Source organism: Citrus clementina, unplaced genomic scaffold, assembly GCF_000493195.1.
Source record: "Citrus clementina cultivar Clemenules unplaced genomic scaffold, Citrus_clementina_v1.0 scaffold_2, whole genome shotgun sequence".
NCBI lineage: Eukaryota > Viridiplantae > Streptophyta > Magnoliopsida > Sapindales > Rutaceae > Citrus > Citrus x clementina.
Window position 1 is genome coordinate 26,212,614 of NW_006262688.1, and position 22,307 is coordinate 26,234,920.

General features: G+C 35.8%; 1 protein-coding gene across 6 annotated transcripts; it reads right to left on the reverse strand.

Annotated features, from left to right (window-relative positions):
• Positions 1-17,622: 17,622 nt before the first annotated feature.
• LOC18052540 (E3 ubiquitin-protein ligase CCNB1IP1 homolog) lies at positions 17,623-21,779 on the reverse strand. 6 transcript variants are annotated; one of them, XM_024190042.1, is made up of 9 exons: positions 21,630-21,779; positions 19,960-20,094; positions 19,764-19,836; positions 19,385-19,430; positions 19,183-19,213; positions 18,714-18,969; positions 18,448-18,605; positions 18,002-18,269; positions 17,623-17,911 (listed from the first exon to the last, which is right to left on the reverse strand). In XM_024190042.1, exons 2-9 carry the CDS (start codon positions 20,027-20,029, stop codon positions 17,821-17,823), a joined length of 993 nt encoding a protein of 330 aa, XP_024045810.1. In that variant the 5' UTR covers positions 20,030-20,094; positions 21,630-21,779; the 3' UTR covers positions 17,623-17,820. The 6 variants fall into 6 exon arrangements, with proteins under 6 accessions (XP_024045810.1, XP_024045811.1, XP_024045812.1 ...); XM_024190043.1 differs by lacking the exon at positions 21,630-21,779 and adding an exon at positions 21,307-21,514; XM_024190044.1 differs by having other exon boundaries at positions 17,624-17,911; positions 18,002-18,239; positions 21,630-21,778.
• Between the last annotated feature and the right edge of the window lie 528 nt (positions 21,780-22,307).

The window sequence follows — 22,307 nt, forward strand, 5'->3', positions numbered from 1 at the left end:
CCGATTCTATTTTCTCTCTGTGTATTTGGATGAGAATCCAATGAAAATTTTTCCCCTTGATTTGATGATCATCATTGCTTTTAGAAGTTACATTTCTTCCATTTTCCGATAGCTCAATCAGGCTCATTGGTCTATATCAATTTGATTATATTATTTTGCATCGATGAAGACTTTAAAATTTACGTCCATTAATTGTAGTTTCCTTAACGGTGGTAATACCGGTAACTACACTCACATACGAATGATGATCGATGAGTTCATTTATTTTGCCGCACGTACGTAGGATTACAGTAAAAAAGATTACAAATTCAATAATCAGTCTACAATTAGTCGCCGAATACATACATATATCATAGTTGTTAAGCTGCAACATTTTTTTATGTTACACTTACCAAATTTTGTGTTATATATTTTTCAAGTTTCAAAATAAAGCTTAAAACTGGGTCGTGGCCTCATCTTATCACAAATTTCAATTGAATTATTTCACTTTGTTTTTGTAAAATTAATTTGACTGCAACACCTCAGGCAGTTGCATATATCACTATAATCAAGACAACATAAAATGTTCAAATTTAGGTCATTCTTAAATTATATTGGAGGTAATTTACAACCAATTAATTTTAACCATTAAATTTTAATTCAATGCATGACGAATAATTTATGCGAAGCAAATAACAGCTTTATGTCCGAATCGATCGAGATGAAAATTGAAACCCAGTACACGTATGTAAATACGGTTGAAATAGATAAAAAAAAAATCAATGTAATGAAGTAATTCAATTGTAATCTCATTTCAGAAGAATAAAAATTGTGGTAAAAGTTTAAGTGAATTTAGCTGACTATAACTTTCTGTCATGCATAAAACAGACATCGGGAATGCCTGATCCTGATGTGCCCCTGAAAGAAAGAAATGGTGACAAGGAGAGCTGAGCGGAGCTGACATAAATTGCTTTTTTAGAATAAATGGTGCAAACAGCCAAGGAGAGCTGAGCTGACAGGCTGCAGCTCAATTAAAGGGCAAAAATATTATCATCCAGACATGGCAACCAGAGCAAGACCATAGCAATAGAGACACTTCTGAAAATGTTCAGGACAAATCTTTTACATTCTTTCTTTGAATGTTATCCAATTGATTTTACTGTAAAATCCAGAACAAACCTCACAAATAGGAAAATCAATCTCGAGCCCCAGTGATGGCACACAAACAAGTACTATTTTCTGAAGAATCTAAAAATTGAAGAGATAGAAGAAAGGATCAGACCTTGGAAATGTTCAGCTGAACATTACAAACAGAAATAAGAGGCTGCACGAGGAGGACACTCGAGAGGTTTCGAACCAATGATTGAACACTATCGCATTGTCATTTACCCCAGTAAAGCATTGGAAATAATAAAGCTAATATCGGAGCTGACCTACTGCTGAATCACATGGGTGGCTCAATAATTTCCCGGAGCTCGTTACAGAGTCCTGTGAAGACGACAGAATCTGTCTCAATTGGTCTGAACTTGACAAGTGCTGAAGAAACCAAATCGTCTTCCTCAAGGGTTAAGCATTTTTTTGTTGAGAAATTGATTGGTGAACCAGACACGCAACTAAAGTGAAATTGAAAAATAATAAGACAAAAGTGAAATTGAAAAATTGATTGGTGAAACAGACACGCAACTAAAGTGAAATTAAGAAATAATGAGACAATATAATCACACATAGACATAAGAAATTACATGATTCGGCTTTTAGCCTACGTCCACGGGCGAAAAAAGAAGGAAAATATTTTACTAGTAAAAATGAGTTACAAGTATTGTAGTATTTTAGCTCACTACTCAAAACTCCAATACACCAAAACTCTCAAATCACTATAACAAGAGCTTATAATTTCAAGTTGTTTAAACTCTCTTTCTAAAATGCTAAATTGATTTTCTCTCTATGGAATGAATTTGCTCTTTCTCTTCGTTTCTATTTATAGAGAAAGTTTTGGCACAATTCATCAATTATATACTATTTTTATTATTTTATTAATTTTTTTTCTTTGTCCTTTTCGGCCCGTTTCTATTTTTTCCTTCTTTCTCTTTTTTTTCTTTTGTTCCAGTCAAAGACGGAAGCAATGCCTTCTTCTTCAAAATGGGCAGGCCCACCTTTTAAAAGGGTGTTGCCTGCATGCTATATTTTTGTCATTCTCCCACTTGGAGATTTGATTGCGAGCCAATCATATCTTCACACCATCCTTTCTGCTTCGTCATTGTCATGTTGCCTACGTTTCTGGCTTTCTACTAGGCCACAAGAGGATCTACTCCAGACAAACTTATCAGCATTGATTGGCTTGGTCAAAACATCTGTTATGTTCTCATTGGTATGGATTTTCTGAAAATCAACACTTCCATCTTCCACTACTTCTCAAACGAAATGATACTAAACTCCTATGTATTTTGTTCTTGAATGAAGGTTGGATTCCTTGCAATATGCAAGGCACTTCGACTGTCACAAAACACAGGAATTTTCTATTATTTGTGCCCGAACTCCTCCAATAACCTTTGTATCCAAATAGCTTCCTTGCAAGCTTGTGTAGCTGCCATGTATTTTGCTTCTATTGTAGATAAAGCCACAACGATCTGCAGTTTCGAAATCCAGCTTACAGCTGCTCCCACAAATGTAAACACATAGTCAGTAATGGATTTCCTTTTATCAAGGCTGCTGTAAAATCTAAATCTACGTAGCCCCTAACAGTAAATTTCGATCCTCCATAACATAATGCAACATCTGAGGTTCCTTTTATGTATCTTAGAATCCATTTCACAGTTATCCAATGCTCTCCACCAGGATTCGCCATGTATCGACTGACTGCTCCCACTGCTTATGCAATGTCTGGTCTAGTACATATTATAGCGAACATCAAATTTCCCACTGCTGATGCATACGGTACTCGAGATATCTCATTCCTCTTTGCTTCATTGCTAGGACACATGAAGATAATTTGAAATTAACAATAAGTGGGGTAGAAATTGGCTTATAATTGTGCATGTTGAAACATTGCAACATTTTCTTCAAATAGTTCTTCTGAGAAAGCCAAATCTTCCTGTTACTTCTGTCTCGGTAAATTTGCATCCCTAGAATCTTATTTACTGGTCCTAAGTCCTTCATTTCAAACTCCCTAGCCAATTGTACCTTTAATTCTTGAATTCGATCTTTGTTGGGGCCTGCTACCAACATGTCATCTACGCACAACAGCAAAATGATGAAATCATTGTCTTTAAACCTCTTGTAATATGCACAATGGTCTGAACTGAATATGTTGTATCCAAGGCGTATCATGAACGAATCAAATCTATTATACCAACATTTTGGCGCATGTTTAAGACCGTATAGAGATTTGTTAAACCTGTAAACCAAGTTCTCCTTTCCCTTTTCTGTAAAACCTTCTGGTTGGAGTCAAGTTCTCCTTAAAGAAATATAGTTTTCACATCTAATTGCTCTAGATGTAGGTCAAATGTATCACAAATTACCAAGATTACTCTGACTGTTGTGAGTCGAACCACCAGAGAAAATATTTCGTTGAAGTCAATACCTTCTTTCTGAGCATATCCTTTCACCACCAATCTTACACGATACCGCTCTACTTGGTCATTACCATCACGTGTAAACCCATTTGTTACCAATGGATTTTCTTCCATGTGGTAATGGTACAAGTTCTCATGTCTTGTTCTTGTCCAGAGCCTCAATTTCTTCCTGCATTCCTGTCATCCACAAAGCAATATTTGAACTGTTTAAAGTTTCATGGAAAGCTGATGGCTCTCCATCATCTGTTGGAAGACAGTATGCAACATTGATCTCTATGACATACTCCGAATGCCACGGTGGTGGTCGTCTCTCATGAGTTGATCCATGAACTTCTGGAGCCTCGGACTCGACTGGTTCTTGTTCTTCGTGCTCTGGTGCTACTTTAGAAGAATCTGAATCTTCTGAATTATTTTCCACATATACCGGTACAATCTCTTACTTTTCTTTTATAATACTATCATCCCTATCTCTCATTTACAATTGATCTTCTACAAAGATAACATCTCTGTTGATGACGATCTTGTGAACAATGGGGTCCCACAAACGATACCCCTTTACTCCATCAACATATCTCAAGAAAATACATCTTCTAAATTTTGGATCTAGCTTTACTCTTTCTTAGGCATTGTACATCACGTATGTAGGACATCCGAATGCTTGTAGGTGAGAAATAATTTGCTCGTTTTTCAGTCCACATCTCCATTGGAGTCTTCAACCCAATTCCCGTGGAGGACGACCGATTTACTATATAACAAGCAATTTTGGCTGCTTTTGCCCAAAATGAATTACGTAGACCGCAATCCTCAACATAACTCTTATTCTTTCTGTAAGAGTTCTGTTCATCCGTTCTACCACTCCATTTTATTAAGGAGTGTATGCCACCATGAACTGCCTCTAAATACCTTCTTGCTTCCAGAAAACAAGAAACTCGCTGCCTATATACTCTCCACCATTATTTGTCCTCAAGCACTTGATCATTTTGACGGATTCAAGTTCCACCCACGCTTTGTATTCTTTAACCATTGGAAACACATCTGACTTTTTCTTGATTTGATACGCCCAGCATCTTCTGAAATAATCATCAATAAAAGTCACCAAGTATTTTTCACCTCCCATGGACATATCTGACGATTCCCAAATATAAGAATGAATCAAGTTTAAAATGCATTTACTTCTAGTAACAGATCTACTGAATTTTAATATATATTGCTTACTTGTAGCACAATGTTCGCAAAATGGTAAGCTTATTGATTTGAGCCTTAAAAGAAATTTTCGCTCAGTGAGAATATTCAAACCTTGCTCTGACATGTGGCCAAGTTGAAATGCCACATCATCGTTGACTCTTCTCCATTTAACGTGACACACACTTTGGCTTCCTGTAGTGTTTCCTCTTTAAGTATGAATAGATTATCACCGATCTTTTCCGTCTCTATCAATACAAGCGCGCCTCTAGCAATCTTCATGATCTCATTTTTAACATGAGTTTTGCACATATGATTATCTATTTGTCCCAGAGACAATAGATTATTCTTTAGGTCTTTGACATGCTGTATCTCTTCAATTGTACGAATTGTACCATCAAACATTTTGATTTTGATTGTACCAATACCAGTGATCTCCAAGGTATGATCATCTCCCATATATACAAATCCTCCTGAGATAGGTTCATATGTGTGGAACTATTCTCTCCGAGAGGTCATATGTCAAATACCTCCTGAATCTATAAGCCAGATGTCAGATAACCATTTTCTGCCTTCTGAAACAATTGTTGTCTCACTGTAGAGAATTTCGCTATTATCCGAGGTATTTGCTACACACTCCTGAGCATTTGATGACTCAGGTTCTTTGTCCTCTCTTCTTTTCTGATTGTTCCAACACTCTTTCTTGACGTGCCATTTCTTGCCACAGTTGTAGCATTTAACATTCTTCTTACTTTTGAATTTTGATATACTATGATTGTGACTCCCACTTGGGCCACGTTCCGTTGATTTCCCTCTCATCACCTATAGCGCCTCCACTTGCTGTGAACTTGCTTGTCAGTTTTTCTTATTTTTCCGCCTACTCTCCTAATTTAATACGAAGGTTGCATCATAAAAAATTAGATTGTCCGCTGGATTGTTGTTCGTCAAGTTGATGATGAGTTGATCATACGAATCTAGTAAACTTTGAAGTAGAATCTCTGCACATTCATTTTCCTCTATTTTATGACCCAACGTTGTTAGTTTTGAAAATAGAGTCTTCAAGGTGTTGATATGGTTGGTCATCGATGTACATTCTGCCATTCGAAGAGTATAAAGTTTCCTCTTTAAGAAAATTTTGTTTTGTAGTGACTTGGCTTCGTACAATTTTGTGAGAGTATCCCATATTTTCTTCGCTGTCTTTTTCTCCTCTACACTAAATAATACCTCATCTGCAAGTGCTAGGTGCATATCAGCAATGGCATTGCTATCTATCTCATTCCATTTTTCATCATCAGTTATCTATATGGGTCTTTCTCCAATTACTGCTAATCAATTATTTTTCCTCAGAATTATCTGCATCTTCATTTTCTATAACGAGAAATTATTCCCGTTGAACTTCTTAATTTCATACTTTGCCGCTATTTTATTGATAAATACTGCACACAAGCTAGTGTACCACCTTAAATAGTTGTGAGCATGTGTGAGAATGCACATCAAGAAAGTTCCCAGGAAAGACTGGATGGGTCACAATGGTCCCACTTAAAATCTAGACTCTTTAGGCTCTTATCGCCTTTATGACATAACTTTCCTAAATATGTACAAAACCACACAGTTGCTTTACTCACACCACTATTCCCTGCTTTACACCACAATATTCTTGAATCGCTCCCACCATTTCTATCGTATATATGAACAGTGTCGTATACATTAATAGTATCTTATACGTGAACAATACATAGAGACCAAGTACAATTTTGTAAGAGAAATTGTAGCACAAAGAGAAGTGCTAATCAATACGCATCTATACATTTTATGGTAGCAGACCCATTTACAAAGCCATAACACGAGATGTTTACTTGAAATATACTCGATCATTGGGCTTACGTAGATTGTAAGATTGTACTTGATGAAATATTATTTTTTGAGTAATGGACATGTGATAAGTTTTTCATATGATTAAATTCTTATTATCGTTTGTCCATATAAATTTTTTTTATTACACATATTTAGAGTAAAGTTATGTCATCAGATTTTGATTGGCTTTCTTACACAAGCGATCGCCTCACTTCCTAGAAAAGCAAACTGAGATGAGACAATAGAGACATAATTAGAGACTATGTACATTCTCATGGAGCATTTATAAATGTGTTGCCTTGACTGGGTCAAGATGAGGTTTATTTATAATAAATATAAAACTAACTATGATATACCCAATAATCATGAAAACATGATTAAAGCCAGATGTGAGTCTTCTAATTTAGCTCTTTAGATAAGCGAACTTATTAAAAACTCAAATTAGGTGTTTAAGTAGCGACTGAACTAAGATCTATATAGTGAAATAATTTAGACATACGCTCTCAGAAAAGAGAATTCATTGTAGCACGTATTTCAAACAATGTGTGCTTTAATGACCAAATAAAGAAAAATGAGAAAATTTCCCTTATTTCTCATTGTGTAAAGTTTCTTTGAGGTATTATAAACCTCAATAAGTATCCTTACATACTATCAGCTATATTTTGAGGTGATAGATTAGTATTTGCTACTTTAAACTTGTTTTCTAAAGCTATGATGTTATTCAGTTTATGAAACAAGTTTAGGAAAGCAGTTAATCTAAAACTAAGAAATATAAGAGTGATGAGAAGATTTATTACTTATATCTACCTTATATTTTTCACTGGTACCGATTGTATAATCTAGGATTGATACAATTGTGATTACATAAAGTGTATATTATCAGGCATAGCTTTTGATACGGGACTTAGTATGCTTGAATTTGATGTAATAATATGGAATCTAAGATAGATGACGAACAACACTTTTGATAATAAAGCTCTTGCTTATTGTTCATGGGTCACACATTGCATTTGCTAGTATGATAATTGAGTTTTGATGCTTGAACAGATAATTCTCGTTGCACCATAAACATCCCATCATGTGTGAATGAGAGATGTTGGATATATATATATATATATATATGGTTCTATCACTTTGAGGTCACCCATGAGGGAAGCATGATCAAGAGCAAGTGATCATTTTGAGTTCTATAATATCTTAAATATTATATTGTAAGATATTAAGTAATCATTAAGAAAATTATCAATCCAACAATTGTTTAAGCTTATTTAGTGATCATTGAGAAGATAATCACTACTCTTGGAATGCTATAAATAGAGTGCAAATCCATAGAGAAAGAGAGGTTAAGCAAAAAATAAGTAAAGTGCAATTTGGAGAAAATTCAAGACAAAAGAAGTTTAGAGGGTTCTTGCAACATGAATTGAGAGGATTTTCTGACTTTTTGATAATCCTTCGACCATAAATCAATAGCACAACCTTGGTTTATCGATTTTCTGCATATAACCCAGGTATGTGTTTAAATTCGGATTTACAAGTTTTTATCTTGATTCTTGCTCGAAAATCAACAATACGAAATGTACGGATATTTTCAGAAACGAAGATGATCGATCAAAGCACTTCCAGGAGAAGCACCCTTGCCCACCGGCCAAAGGAAGACACACTCAGTGAACTCGGAGAAAGAATCGCCTTTAGTTGTTTTCTTGATTTTTTTTTTTTTGTTTAAGCTTTTTGGTGTTTCAAGTATAGGTTTTTGCTTTATTAGGTTTAGGTTTATGAAGGGGAAGCAACACAAGTTGCTTCAGGTATTGCGCTTTCTCGTTCTTTATAAGTTTTGGCCATTGCTTTAGGTTCGACTTGCTAATTTCTTAAATAAACTGTTATTTTAGTTTGATTTAGGTTACTAGAACAGAGTAGTGGGATAGATGGATTTTTTGTCTGTGAGTACCTAGACCTTGATCTGCATTCATTCATCACCATGCATAAGACCACTTTGAATTTGCTCATTATAAAGGTAAGTAGGATTGTTTACTTTATTCTATCTAGTACTTTTTTTGCTCGCTATGATACTTTGAATGAGTATAGTTGTTCTATCAGAAAGCATATTTTACATGGTTTGATGATTTCTTTTTGTAAAATTAAAATGCTTGAAATTATTGTTTCACATTTGTTTTGTTAGTGGAGATGAATCTTTTCACAGAAGGAAAGCATACAATCTTCATTTCTTGTGTTAGAAAATTGAAATGAATAGATTTCAAATAGTATGTTAACGATTCAATATCTTTTTGGCTTTTTAATTGTCTGTCTATATATTTTTTAGAGTAAACATTTTTTTACATTCATCTGTTCAAGATTGTAGTATTGACCTACGATTTTGGGGTAATTTATGTAGTCGTATAAATCCGCCAACGTTGGTTTGACAGATTTTATTTGTACCTTTAATTTGTTAGCATTTTTTAGATTTGTTTTTTAATAATAATATGGTATGACATGTAATCTATCTATAAGTTAGATAAGCCAATATTCGACCTGAGCCCGACAAAGATAACCTCAATTAAATATACTCCTAATCTCCTACCGGTTAATAATTTGGGTAATTAAACACTTTTTTTTTTGTGTTTTAATTTCTCATTTCATCTCGAAGCATCAGATAGTTTTGGATGCAAGTCCATCAGTTTTTTCGAAAGTACACCCACTGATTTTCCAAATTCTTTTTTTTTTCTCTCAAATGATTTGAATCCAAGTGAAAAAATTGCGGATTCATAATAAGAACTCTTTGAAGCGGAAGTAGAAAATCACATGTCAATGGAAAGTGTACAAAATCACATGTCAATGGAAAGTAAACAAAATCACATATCAATGAAATTGTAAATATCGTGCAGTGAGAAGCTAGCAGCCTATGTATATATATTTAGATCAATAACAGTCATTAAGCAAAGAGATCAAGCCAAAGTTTTCACAATACAGAGAACCTTGTAGCAAGGCAGTAGAATGAAACTACTAACGCCAAAGAATGTAAAGTGTCTGAATTTTGGTTATAATTTCTATCTCTAGCTGTATTAATCGAAGTACCGGTGTGCCAGCCAATCCCAAATTTTACGAAGATAATAACAAGTACGCTGAGCAGACCGCAGCTAATTTACGAACTTCTGTAACTAACAGACCTTCAATCTAGTTAGTTGGATTAAATATAAAAAATCTGACAGATGCTAATCAGTTTAAATTAAAAGTAAGATGTTAGGACGACGGGCTAAAAGGGGCTTCGGCAGCCGGTAGAATGGGTTAATCTTTATATATACATCTCAATATATAAAGTTCATGACTTTCAAATTGTTTAATATAACCCATATTAAATAACAAAAAAAAAAAAAGACAATTACTATTATATTGTAAGTATGTATTTATTAAAATAAATTTAAAATGTAAATCTATAAAGAACAACCAAAATAAAATACAATTTTCTTTAAAATAATTTTTGAAACTTTTAATTAGTAAAAAATAATATTTATACTTATATTGAAATATTTCAAATAATTAATTTAAAAATTATATGAAAAAGTAAACAAATTGTGTCATGTGTAACTTTTCTCATTCAAATTAACAGAATTTAGGAATGGAAATTTGTATATGTATCTTTTTGGCAATGTTAGATTTTTCTTTTTTCAGTCGCTTTTTTGTAATGAACCTTTTCCCTAAATAATATGCTGGAATGAAAAAATATTGTAGGTCTTAATACAACTTATATTACTTTTGACAACCATCTAATTCTCCACTAAAACCACAATAATCTTTCTCTTAATCTTAGTTTCTCTCCACATCAAATTTAGTACTAAAAAAATTACTTAAAAATCAATAAATATTCTCAATTCCAAGCACCGGAGACCTTGTGGCATGATGATAATTATAATTCGTTCCTATGATAGTTTTTCTACAAAAAATCAACTTAGTGACAAAGATAGAAAACAACTATGGTGCAACATTTATAGGAGAATTTTTTTAAAAATAAAATCAATGTGTAATAATTATTTAGTTATATAGGCCGCAAGTATATTCTGATATTTGGAAGGATGTGTAAAGTAAAATTTAATTTTTTTGAACTTATTAAAGAATGTACAAATGAAAGAGTGTTCTAAGTAATCCCATCATAAGTTATATTTCGCCTTTTTATTAATAATTAATTTTTACATTTCGTCAAGTTCAATAATAAAAGAAACTAATATGGCATCACACTCACAGGGTGCGTTTCCAAATTCAGCAACCGCATACATTTATAAAACTGGTTTTATTTACCAGATAGAGAGTGGTCAGTCCAGTTTGGTTTCTCATCCTGCATCGCATGTGCCACACTCAAAATTAATAACTTGCCCCGTTGAGTGCCAACTACCAAGCATCATTATTTTCAATCACTTGAAATCATATAGCAGACTTAGACACTTAAATTAAGGGAGTTTAATTGAAAAAAAAAATTAACTTGGGGTGTTTATTTTTTATTTGTTTATTTGAACACATTTTAAGTCTCATAAACTCAAATTATATTATTTTCTTTTAAATTTTAAAAAATAATAGTAATAAATTACTTATTTTAAATGTTGAGCTTGTTCTGGCCACATTTGTGAAGGTATCTTTTTTCCATTATTTTCTTTAAAATTTTTAAAAGTAATAGTAATAAATTATTTATTTTATAATTTGAGTTTGTTTTGGTCACATTTACTAGGGTATGATTTTTCTATGTAATTTCTACAAAATATTTTAAAAAAAGTTATGTGGCTATTGGGATTTGAATCAAGTCTTCAAAACCACTAAATAACACTATTACCACTAAACTATAAATTTTTTCTCATATAAGAAATGTATTCAAATTCTTTTTATTTAATCATTTTAGAAGAGATTGGAGGCACATTTTAAAAAAGCCTTATCCTGGTTTAACGGCCCTCGTTGTGCCATTCGGCCTTTGGTGCCAAGAGAGTATGAATTGGCACTTAAGGCCGCACAACACAACAAGGGAACAAGCGGGTCATGATATTTGGTATCAGAGCCATAATCACTTGTGGGGTGATTGCGTTGTTTGAGAGGAAGGACGTCAAACCTCACTCATGATGACCAAAGGGGGAGGGAGCAAAACTCCAATGCGAAGAAGGGGAAGAATAACAAGAAGAAACGCACAAATTCCAGCTCACAAAGCATTGTAAGCTTTCTTTAAGTAATAAGAGTTCTTTCCTCCCATCTTGAGCGAGTTTGAGAACCATGGAAACATTTGAGAAGTGAAATATGAAATACTGGGTGGATTTTAGAACCACTTGGCAATGCAAGCTTATAAGCTACAAGACCAATTCGAGCTAGCACAGAGAAATGACCATAGTACCGTTTAGCTAGCTTTTGACAAGAATGAGTTGCCACTGTGGATTGGCGATAGGGCTGAAGTTTCACTAGAACTTGGTCCCCAATAGCAAATTGAGCTTGACGCAAATTCTCTTTCAAAGAGCGGAGTAACGCATCCCGCTCACTTAATGCTTCATCAAGAGCTTGGATTGAAGTAGAGCCCTTGGAGTAAGGAGGGATTGATGGAGGTGGCCGCCCAAAAAGAGCCTGAAAAGGAGATATTTTGATGCTGCTATGATAAGAAGAATTGTCAGAAAATTCAGCCCACCCGAGTAGAGATACCCATGAAATTGGTTTTTTTTTAGTGAAAGCATGGAGATATTGTTCCAATCCGTGATTGACAACCTCCGATTGTCCATCTGTTTGTGGGTGATAGGTGGTACTGTGGCGAAGAGTAGTGCCACTTAACTCAAATAATTTCTTCTAAAAATCGCTCAAGAATACAGGATCACAATCAGAGATAATAGAGCTAGGAAAACCATAAAGCTTGATAACCATATCCACAAATAATTCGGCTATCTTCACAGCAGTAAATTGAGTTGGAAGGGGTCCAAAGTGCGCTGATTTAGTAAGGCGATCAACAACTACCAAGATCACGGAGAAACCGCGAGAAACCGGAAGGCTAGTAATGAAGAGACTGCACTGGCCCCGCTGGTGCTTGAGTGGAATATTTGGTTTGTTGACACACAAGGCACTCAGCCACAAATCACTCAACATCACTACGCATTTTAGGCCAAAAGAAAGTAGATGCCAATCGGACTAACATGCGTTTGATGCCTGCATGTCCAGCAAGTGGAGTAGAGTGGAATTCAGCCAATAAAACAGCTTTTAATGATGATAAAGGACTGATATAATAGCAATGGTGATAAAGAAGAAACCTATTTTGGACCGAGTAATCACTTGAAAGAGAGCCTGCAACAAATTGGTGATGAAGATCAGTCATATCATGAAGAGTGGAATTCTCGGAATGTAGGGTTGCTAACAACTCAAACGAAGGATGACTAAGAAAAGGCAAACAAGAGGCAGGCCTTGTTGATGGTTCCACACTAGCCTCCTCATGAACGCGTGATAAGGCATCTGCTGCAAGATTAGTGCAACTTGGTTTATAATCAATGCGGAAGTGATAGCCTAATAATTTTCTGATGTAAACTTGCTGATCCGGAGTCTAGACTACTTGTTGTAGGAGTTCTTTAATGCTTTTATGATCCGTTCGGACTACAAAAAATCTGTCTAACAAATATTAGTGCCATTTATGCACTGCTTCAACAATATCAGTCAATTCTTTGAGGTATGTAGAATAAGCACGAAGTCGAGGGCCTAATTTCTTGCTGAAGTAACATATGGGGTGTCCATATTACATAAGCACAACCCTTATCCCCACAATAGATGCGTCAGTCTCAAGAATGAATTCAGAGTCAAAATCTGGCCGCCGCAACACCGGGGCTTCCACCATTGCTCTACTCTCTTAAGAGCTTCAAATGCTTCGGTTGTTGCTTGTGTCCACTTGAAGGCGTCTTTACATAGTAAGTCGATAAGGGGTGCTGCTAAAGAAGCATAGCCATGAATAAACCACTGATAATAACCCGTCAAACCTAAAAAACCCCGAAGTTGTTTCGTGGTCTGAGGAGGTGGCTAGCGAACCATAGCTTCAATTTTCTGAGGGTTTGCGCGCACACCAGAGGCTGAAACAATGTGGCCCAAGTAATCAATAGTTTCTTGACAAAACAAGCACTTGGATAACTTGACAAAGAACTGATGGAATTGAAGGCACAATAAAACTTGCTCAAGATGTCCGAAATGCTCCTCCACTGTAGCACTATAAACCAAAATGTCATAAAAAAAATCACAAATTTACAAAGAAAGAAAGCAAAAATCTAGTTCATGGTAGCTTGAAAAGTAGAAGGCGCGTTTGTTAAACCAAACGGCATGACTAGAAACTCGTAGTGGCCCTCATGAGTAAGAAAAGTCGTTTTATAAATGTCGCGATGATGCACACGAATTTGATGGTAACCAGCCCGCAAGTCCAGTTTGGTAAAAATTGCAGCCCCGCCTAATTCATCAAATAATTCATTTATGGTTGGGATGGGAAATTTGTCTTTAATTGTAACTGCATTCAAAGCCCTATAATCGACACAGAAGCGATAAGTCCCATCCTTTTTCTTCACCAACAAGACGGGCGATGAAAATGGACTTTGACTTGGTCGAATTATACCTTGTTTTAACATTTCACGAATTAGTTTTTCCATCTAATTTTTTTGGAAATGGGGATAGCGATATGGGCGGACATTTACTGGAGTTGTGTTTGGGAGAAGATGAATTTTATGATCAATTGTACGATGCGGTGGCAGTGCGGTTGGTGGGAGAAATAGGTTACGGTAGGTGTGTAGGAGGGTAACGAAAGGCTCTGTTAAATTTGCAGGCAACTCAAAAGTAGAACCCTCTGGAGTATGTGCCGAATCTTCCCCAAGCACATGTACCGGTTGCAGAGCAAACAAATGAAAAATACCAGCATTGTGGACTAAAGCTTGCAACTGATTAAGGGTGATTAAGGATGAAGTAGTGGATAAATCGCCGCGAAGAGTCACTGGTGCCCCATTCCAACAAAAATCCATAGAAAGAGTGGAGTAATCATGATAGACATGGCCTAAGAGTTGAAGCCATTGAATTCCAAGCACCACATCAGGCCCCTCAATTGGAAGAACAAAAAGGTCCACTGTGAAAACCGTACCCTGCATCATGAGAGCAACCTGGGGGCAAAAATATTTGCACACTAGAAAATCCCCATTGCCAATATAAACACGAAAATTTGATGTTGGCTGAATCGGCAAGCCCAAACGTTTTGCCAATGCCGGTTTGATAAAGTTGTGGGTACTACCACTGTCAATCAACACTTGAAAACTCTAAGAACTAACTTCACTGACCAAATAGAGTGAGCGTGGATTGATTTGACCCGCCAAGGCATTCGAACTGGAAATATCCCCTATTACGACCTCTTTGACAGAATTCGCTGACAACAACTCCTCACAAAAATCAGGTTCGACATCATCCATACCCATAAGAAGCAAAAATTTACTGTGACAGCGATGGTTAGCGCTGTATTTTTTATCGCAGTTATAACACAATCCTTTTTCACGTTTGTCACGGAACTCGGCTGGAGTAAGGCGGTGGATCGGTAAGTTTGGTGTGGGTAGAAGTGGTGGTAACGAATTTGGTTTAGAGAGGGAAGGATTAGTTTGTGAAGGAGTGAGTGTGTGGGCGACACTAGTGTAATGGACCGGCTGAGTTGATGTAAGTTGATATAGGTTAGGTGGAAATTTGGGTGAGGAGGAATGTGGGTGAGGGGTTAGTGACGTGTTGTTCCATTTCGGTACAAAACGATGTCCCTATTTGGCCTCTTCAGCACGGGCTTCATAAGCACGAGCTAATGCAAACGCCTCTATCAAAGAAGAAGGCCGAGCAAAAAGCAGCTCACGACGAATATCGGGTTTCAATCTCGTGATAAAGAAACTAATCAAGAGTGGTTCTGAGATTCCAGTCACTCGATTCATTAAATCTTCAAAAGCAGTTTGAAATTCTGCCACTGTTGTGGTTTGGGTTAACTTAGACAAATTTCCTTGAGGATCATCATAGAGGGATGCACCGAAGCGATGTTTGAGATTCTGCAAAAATTCCTTCCAAGTTGTCAGCAGGCTGTTCATCTTCATCCATTAATACCACGCCACTGCGCGTCCTTCCATATGAAAAGAAACAATCCATAAACGAAGAGATTCCAAGGTAGCATGAAAATCAAAGAACTCTTCAATTCAGAAAACCCATCTGTTTGGGTCCGATCCATCAAACTTAAGGACCTCCATCTTCATAGAGCGTAACACTGGCGATATCTCAGTACCACTAGAATGTACCTCAAGGGAATGAGATATTGGGTTGGGTGGATGAAGAGCTCTACCTGAGGTGGTGGAAGAGCCATGGATCTGTGAACGCAAATCGTCAAGGCGAGAGTCCACCATTGCCATATATTGTTGCAATGTTTGATGTAACGACAATGTTTGGCTTTCGAATTGCTCTTGAATCGTCTTTAACACCTCAGAATCTGCTATGATAATAGCAATGAAAGCACCAATGATACACCCTTGTAACCAAAAGCTGTAGTAGTTGAGTCACACTCTTCGAGCGAGTGCCAGCTCCCAGAATTTAAAAAGAAATAGCAAGTTTGAAGAGAGAAGTTGAGAATAGAAGAAGAGTCGAGAAGAATAAGAATTGATTCATATCTGATGTCCCTTACAAAAATTGGTTATGCTCTACATATACCCCTCTATCTTTACAACTCAGCAACCTTGTAACAAAAAATGACAGCAAAGAAATAACCCAGCGAATATAGGGTTTTAAAACAAAATCAATTCCACTACACGACATAATCCTTTAACCACCCAGGGGGCTTCCTTATATGTGTGCTTTTCTGTGATTCATTATGCTCTGCTCCCTCCTCAACATGTGACATGGTTTCCTCCTTGGGCTGCTCTTCCTGCAAATATTCTGGTTGGTTCAACTGAATTTGGAAGGTTGTATCACTTTATTTTATTTACACATTGGGTTCACTGACAGTGATGAAACCACAAAGAATATATAGAGTCCGTTGAGGAGTGCAGTGAGGTAGCAGAGTTTTGAGAAGCTATAGAGTCCGTTGGGGAGTGTGGTGAGGTAAATGGGCTTTCAAAACCCAGCTACTAAAGTGTTTGGTAACACTTGTAGTTGGGCATTGGTAGCTTAACAAATTTTTTTTTCTAACTTATACTCCACAACTATAGCTTTTACTCCACAGCAGCTGCAGTTTAAAAGTTACAGCATCTCACTCCCAAACACACCTATAATTTTCAATCTTTGTTCAATAAGTCAACATCAATCATCAGCTATTGCATTCACTGAAATGAGGATCAGACTACGGTGCAACTGTGGTACCGTGCCACAATTGCATCCAGCCGTTGGATGTACTTGGATTGATGGAGTCCACTGACATCCAATGGTTGGATGCAACTGTGGCACGATACCACAGTTGCACCACAAGTTTCCCCCTTAAATGAAATTAGAATCTCTACATTTACTCCTATGTCCCTGTAATTGCTATTTAAGTGTTTCAATTTTGAGTAACCAGAGATGCAACCTCTCTGAATAAACAATTGGTAAGTGGAACTACAAATACCAATGCATTTAATAAAATTGTTCTACTGTTTTTATTTTCAAAAATAATTTTGCACAACTTTACCAACCAGACTCTGTCAATCTGTCATCCTACTTTCCTTCCAGCAGTGTTAGATTTACATGTTCAAGTACCATTATGTCGTTGCGGAAGCTATATGATGAATCTGCATTTTCAAGTTTGCTGACGATGCCGAAGCCTGGCATGAGAGAGAGCTGATTTGAAGAAAAACAATTTGCTCTACAGTAAGCTTGTCAAGTTTTCTTGTCTACCACTCAAAAAACAGAAAAATAAATGTGATAATCTTCAGTTGTTAACTAGTATTGAATTAGGAACGTAATTCGGGTACAATACAACAAGGAGCTATATGTTAAATGCTATTTCAAGAATAATGTAAAAACGGCAACTGACAAAACATTTCCGTGATGTGCAGTTGCTCATCATCGTTCCAAGATCAAGCTATCATGATTTATTCCAATATATAACATGCATGCGATGATTTATTGATTGTAATTAACAATTTATACTCTAGAGGCACAACAAATTAAAAATGCGTCTTGTTACTCTGTTTAAGATACATATTTTGCCAACATACAATCCAAATGTAGTTACTAATTACAAAACAAAAATCAGATTCAACGTAAAATCCTAGGCCTTCTATTGTCAACCTCTCCACAAGTCAGCAAAGGAAACAAGAAGATAGAAACTACCCAGACAAGAGTGTCCATCAAACAGCAATCCATCAACTCCTAGTCTATAACCTGAAAAAGCCAAGATTTAGATATAACAATAAATTCAAAATATGAAGCAAAGTGCTTCAGCATGATAATCAACTGTCACTTACGTGAATATTTGAGTGCGGTTACGAGAGAGCTGAGGCCTTTTTATTGGGGAGAGTATTAAATTCCTAAGTGTCATTGAGGGGTTAGCAGCACCGCCTCCAAAAGCCGGGCGAGCATCAGCTCTTCTGTTCCCACCATCAACTGGAATGACTGGTTGTTTTGCTGGTGAGCCCGTGGCTATGTTGAACGGACCAGAGTTTGAACTATTCTGTCTTGCTGGCCAAATATCCTCTCTAGGACCTGGAGTTCCAGGAGAGTAAACCGACCAATCTGCAAAATGTAAGTCAATTGGTTTTGGAGATATTTAAGCAAAAATAGGTTACTAAATGAAAATAATTCATAAATCTACTAAAAAACCAAAAGAACTTAAATGCATCAATAAAACTGTCAAGTGGTATTGCTTTTAAAGATGATAATGAGTAGAAACATGCAACATCCATTAGAATACCTTTTCGAATAGGGTCTCTGTTATCCATCATGTTAGCTGAGAACAAATCCGGGTCATTTCTTGGGTAGAAACTGTTTGAAGGCTGGATTGCTGATCTTTTCATTGACTCGTACTCACTCCTCAATTGATCATACATTTCGTCAAGTTTTCTCTTCTGTCTGGTATTAAAACTTACTCGGTTCTTTTAGGTATCCAAGAACCAGACCTTTAGAATAAGGAAATGGAAGCTGTTGGTTAGGACACAATGATATAGACAAAAGACTGACCTAGATTTCTCAGAAAACTTTTCCTGGAGCTCCTGCTTATCTTTGGACAAACTCTCAATCTCTTGTTCCATCATCTGACACCTCTTGGCCATTTTCTGATATGCTGTATGTACCTGCTCTAATTTTTCTGTGAACTTTTCTTGCATTGCCTCACATTTCTGTCGGCACTGAGCAACAATTCTGTTCATCTTGTATTGCATCTCCAATTCCTTTTGTCCCAAATAGAACATTACACTTCTATATGCACTCTTCATCACTGAATTTGTTTAAGGAAGATGCAGGCCTAACAAATTGCTAAATAGGATGCTCATCTCGTTTTAGTTTGGTAACTCTCTCTAACTAGAGCATACATATGCGGTACCAACTCAACTTCTTACTTCATTTTTAGATCCACTTTGTTTAGCAACAGATGGATTTCAAAAGAAAATTAAGTATCGAGCCTGAAAGCAAAGTAGAATATTAAGGATACATATCTGTGGAGAAACACCAGCCATGGCCATCTGCAGCAGAATGTACTGAGAATATTAGCATTTAGCAACAAACCAGCTAGATAAAAGGCAGCAGTTGAAAGGAAAAGCAAAAGTTTTCAGCATGGTCTGAATTTCACTATAAGATAGTGACAGCAGGTATAAACAAATGTAACTAATAAACAAAGTGAAGAAATTGCTTACATTAACCCATTCATCATTTGGATTGATATCCACAGGTTTCATAAGGCTGTCAAAGGAAAATAAACAGGGTAAGTAGAATTAATTTCACCAAATATCCATATGGAGGTAAGAGACGATATTACAAGCTGCTCAAAACACCCTTCCAAAGGTGTTAAACAACAATGGGGGATTATTTTCATTCATATAGCTGCTTGCCCCTCTGAGTGAGAAGGAAGCTCTGTAGCACATGTAGGCCAAAGGATGAACTAAATAGGTGGAAAACTTAGAAATAGAACTTTTGAACCCCCACAGTTGTGAGCAACCAAATTCTTAAAAATATAATGCATATTCTAAATGACATTCCCAACACCAAGCAGGCAAACACATAAAGACTTCCTACCTCTTAGAAAGCACTTGATCACAAATGGGACATGCCGCATCATTGCTAAGGATCTTGTTGGCGTCTTCAGTGCCTTTTACACAGTTAAGAAAATTATATGCAAGTGAAATGATTTCTTCATCTTTAAATGAAAAAGAAAAGGTATATAAAATGTATAAGAAAGCAAAAAGCAGAATTATAGAATGCATTTGGATACACAGCAGGTGACCACAAGTAGTGGAAATGGCCCGCCCTTCTAATTCTCGCCAGCATGCATTGCATCGCATCTCAGATTTTGGTATTAGTCTTTACCCCACAAGATAACAAGGTTCTTCACAAGTTCATAACTCTCCTGTATGGAATATCATGAATGAATCAAATGAGAGGCTCAACAATAAACAAACTAGGTGGACTTGAAACTGGTCCCCTAAAGAGAAAGATTCATGGAGTTTTGCTGAAATGTCAATTGCAACACCAATAACTCTCATGAGGGGCATCAAAAGCAATGATCTCAAAGCTAAGAGATTCACATAACATTAGGCAACCAAACAAGGTATGGATCACAGCAAGTCACTAAATTCACATTCAGACAAGCATCCAAAATTGAAGCTATGAAAACAGAAATTTGAAAATGAAAATACATCAAAAGAAATCTTGGACACTAGGATCGGTTATAATCAGGATGGAAACAACATGAAAGCATAATCCACAACTCACTGAAACGAGGTTTCTTTGTAAAGCACTTAAGCTGCCTATGGTAGTAAGAAGTTAAACATGAGCTTGTTAATCATGCAAAGTTAGATATCATGAATTTGTAAATTCCAAAGCAGATGGATCCACAACTTGCTATACCACATGTTTAAGCATGAATGAAAAAAGAAGTGATTGTCAACCATGGAACACACACAAACACAGAAAAAATTAAAATTAAAACTAAAAAATAATAAAGAGGCATGGATACACATTTTAATGTAACAGTGATATGTGTTACTCATAATCACCGCTCCCGTGCTGCAAGCAATATATGCTTAAATCCTAAGCAGCATGTGATATATCAATCCCAACCATCAGTTGCAGCTCAATTCTAGCAAGAATGCAGCAGCTCGTCCTTATTAGATCTAAAATTAGAATTTTAACTCCTAAGCTAACAGAATTACATAAAGAAGTTATTCAAATGAAAGATAGTAAGGCCTATTATCAAACTTATGAATTGCCAGATAATTTTATGCAACTAGGCATTCCAATTTCCTTATAACCAGAGATCATTGAAAATTCTAAATCTCACGCATTATTATTCTAAGATTACAACAAATGACATGACAAAACTATACTATTGAATGACAAAATTGCCCTTGTATTGGGGCTGAAAGCCAAATAATCAGAAAACCTTTACAGAGATGTAAGGGAAGACTTCAGAGTTTTCTTCTCATAATCATTTTCTCTATAAGTCTCAAGATCCCGCTTAAATTTGAAATCAGATCATAATTACAACCGCATTAAGTGTTAAAATGACAACCAAATTAGTGTTTCCGAAAGCACATTCAATTCAAAGCACTAAGTTCACCTTTTTTTTTCCGTCAATTAGACCGCAGACCTCAATTTGAGAAATCTAATCAGTAATAATTTTTTTTTTTTTTCACTTTTCCTAGGCGTCGAAACCCTACTGGAATCAAGGCTTCTCAATCAAAACACACAGAATCTCCAAAATAGTCCAAATGAAATAGAACTTAACAATCGTCTTAAAGCGTAGCGTAATCAGAAACGGCAACCAATTAGCGTTTTCAATACTGATCAAAACAAAAAAGCACAGGAGAAAGTTCAAAATTCGCCATTAAAAGATTCGAATGAATGCATAATTCTTAATATTTCAAGAGAAAATAAGCTGACCTAAATTTCGATGATGGACGAATCAGGACCGTTGAATGGTGAAATCACGGAGATCTTTGAAATATCAGTGGAGATTGGAAATGAAAATTATGAATTTACGAATACAAGTTTGGGGATATTTATATTTGGAGGGAAATAAAATTTGCTTCGTTGTGGGTTGAAAGTAACTTCATTTAATAGGCGATACATGGAGACCGTCCGAAAACGCAAAGCCCGACGTGTACAGCCCAGATGCGTGTTGAGTCTTCGCGGGAATTTGAGGAATCATTCTCTTTTCAGGATTTTTAATAATAATAATAATAATTCTTCAAAGACGAAAAAGTAAAACCAAGGATGGATCGAGTTAATAATTAAAAATGGGTTTGATGTATCATTTTAAAATTGTTTTAAAAATTAAAAAAAAATCGGAAAACATGTTTAATATTTTATTTGAAAATAGATTTTTGTCGGATATTAAACTTTAATAATTTTTTTCCGAATGTTTATTTTAATAATTTGATTTTATATCAAACTATTAGTAGTAGGATTATCATAAGCATTAATTCTACTTATCCTGTTTCATTTTAAATAGTAGTAGTTATTATCACTTACTAAATTAAACCTGTTCGCAATGGGCTCAAAAGAATGCGTGTAGAGTAATTATATTTAATCCTCTTAAATTCTCTTATTAACCCCACC

What these genes read in the sequence shown, in the direction of transcription:
- LOC18052540 (XM_024190042.1), bottom strand. Translation starts at nt 20,029, where the DNA reads ATGCGATGCAATGCATGCTGGCGAGAATTAGAAGGGCGGGCCATTTCC. An exon ending in CAAATGATGAATGGGTTAAT is followed by an intron (nt 19,214 to 19,384) that starts GTAAGCAATTTC and finishes ATTCTGCTGCAG; the next exon opens with ATGGCCATGGCTGGTGTTTC. An exon ending in TGGTGTTTCTCCACAGATAT is followed by an intron (nt 18,970 to 19,182) that starts GTATCCTTAATA and finishes AAACAAATTCAG; the next exon opens with TGATGAAGAGTGCATATAGA.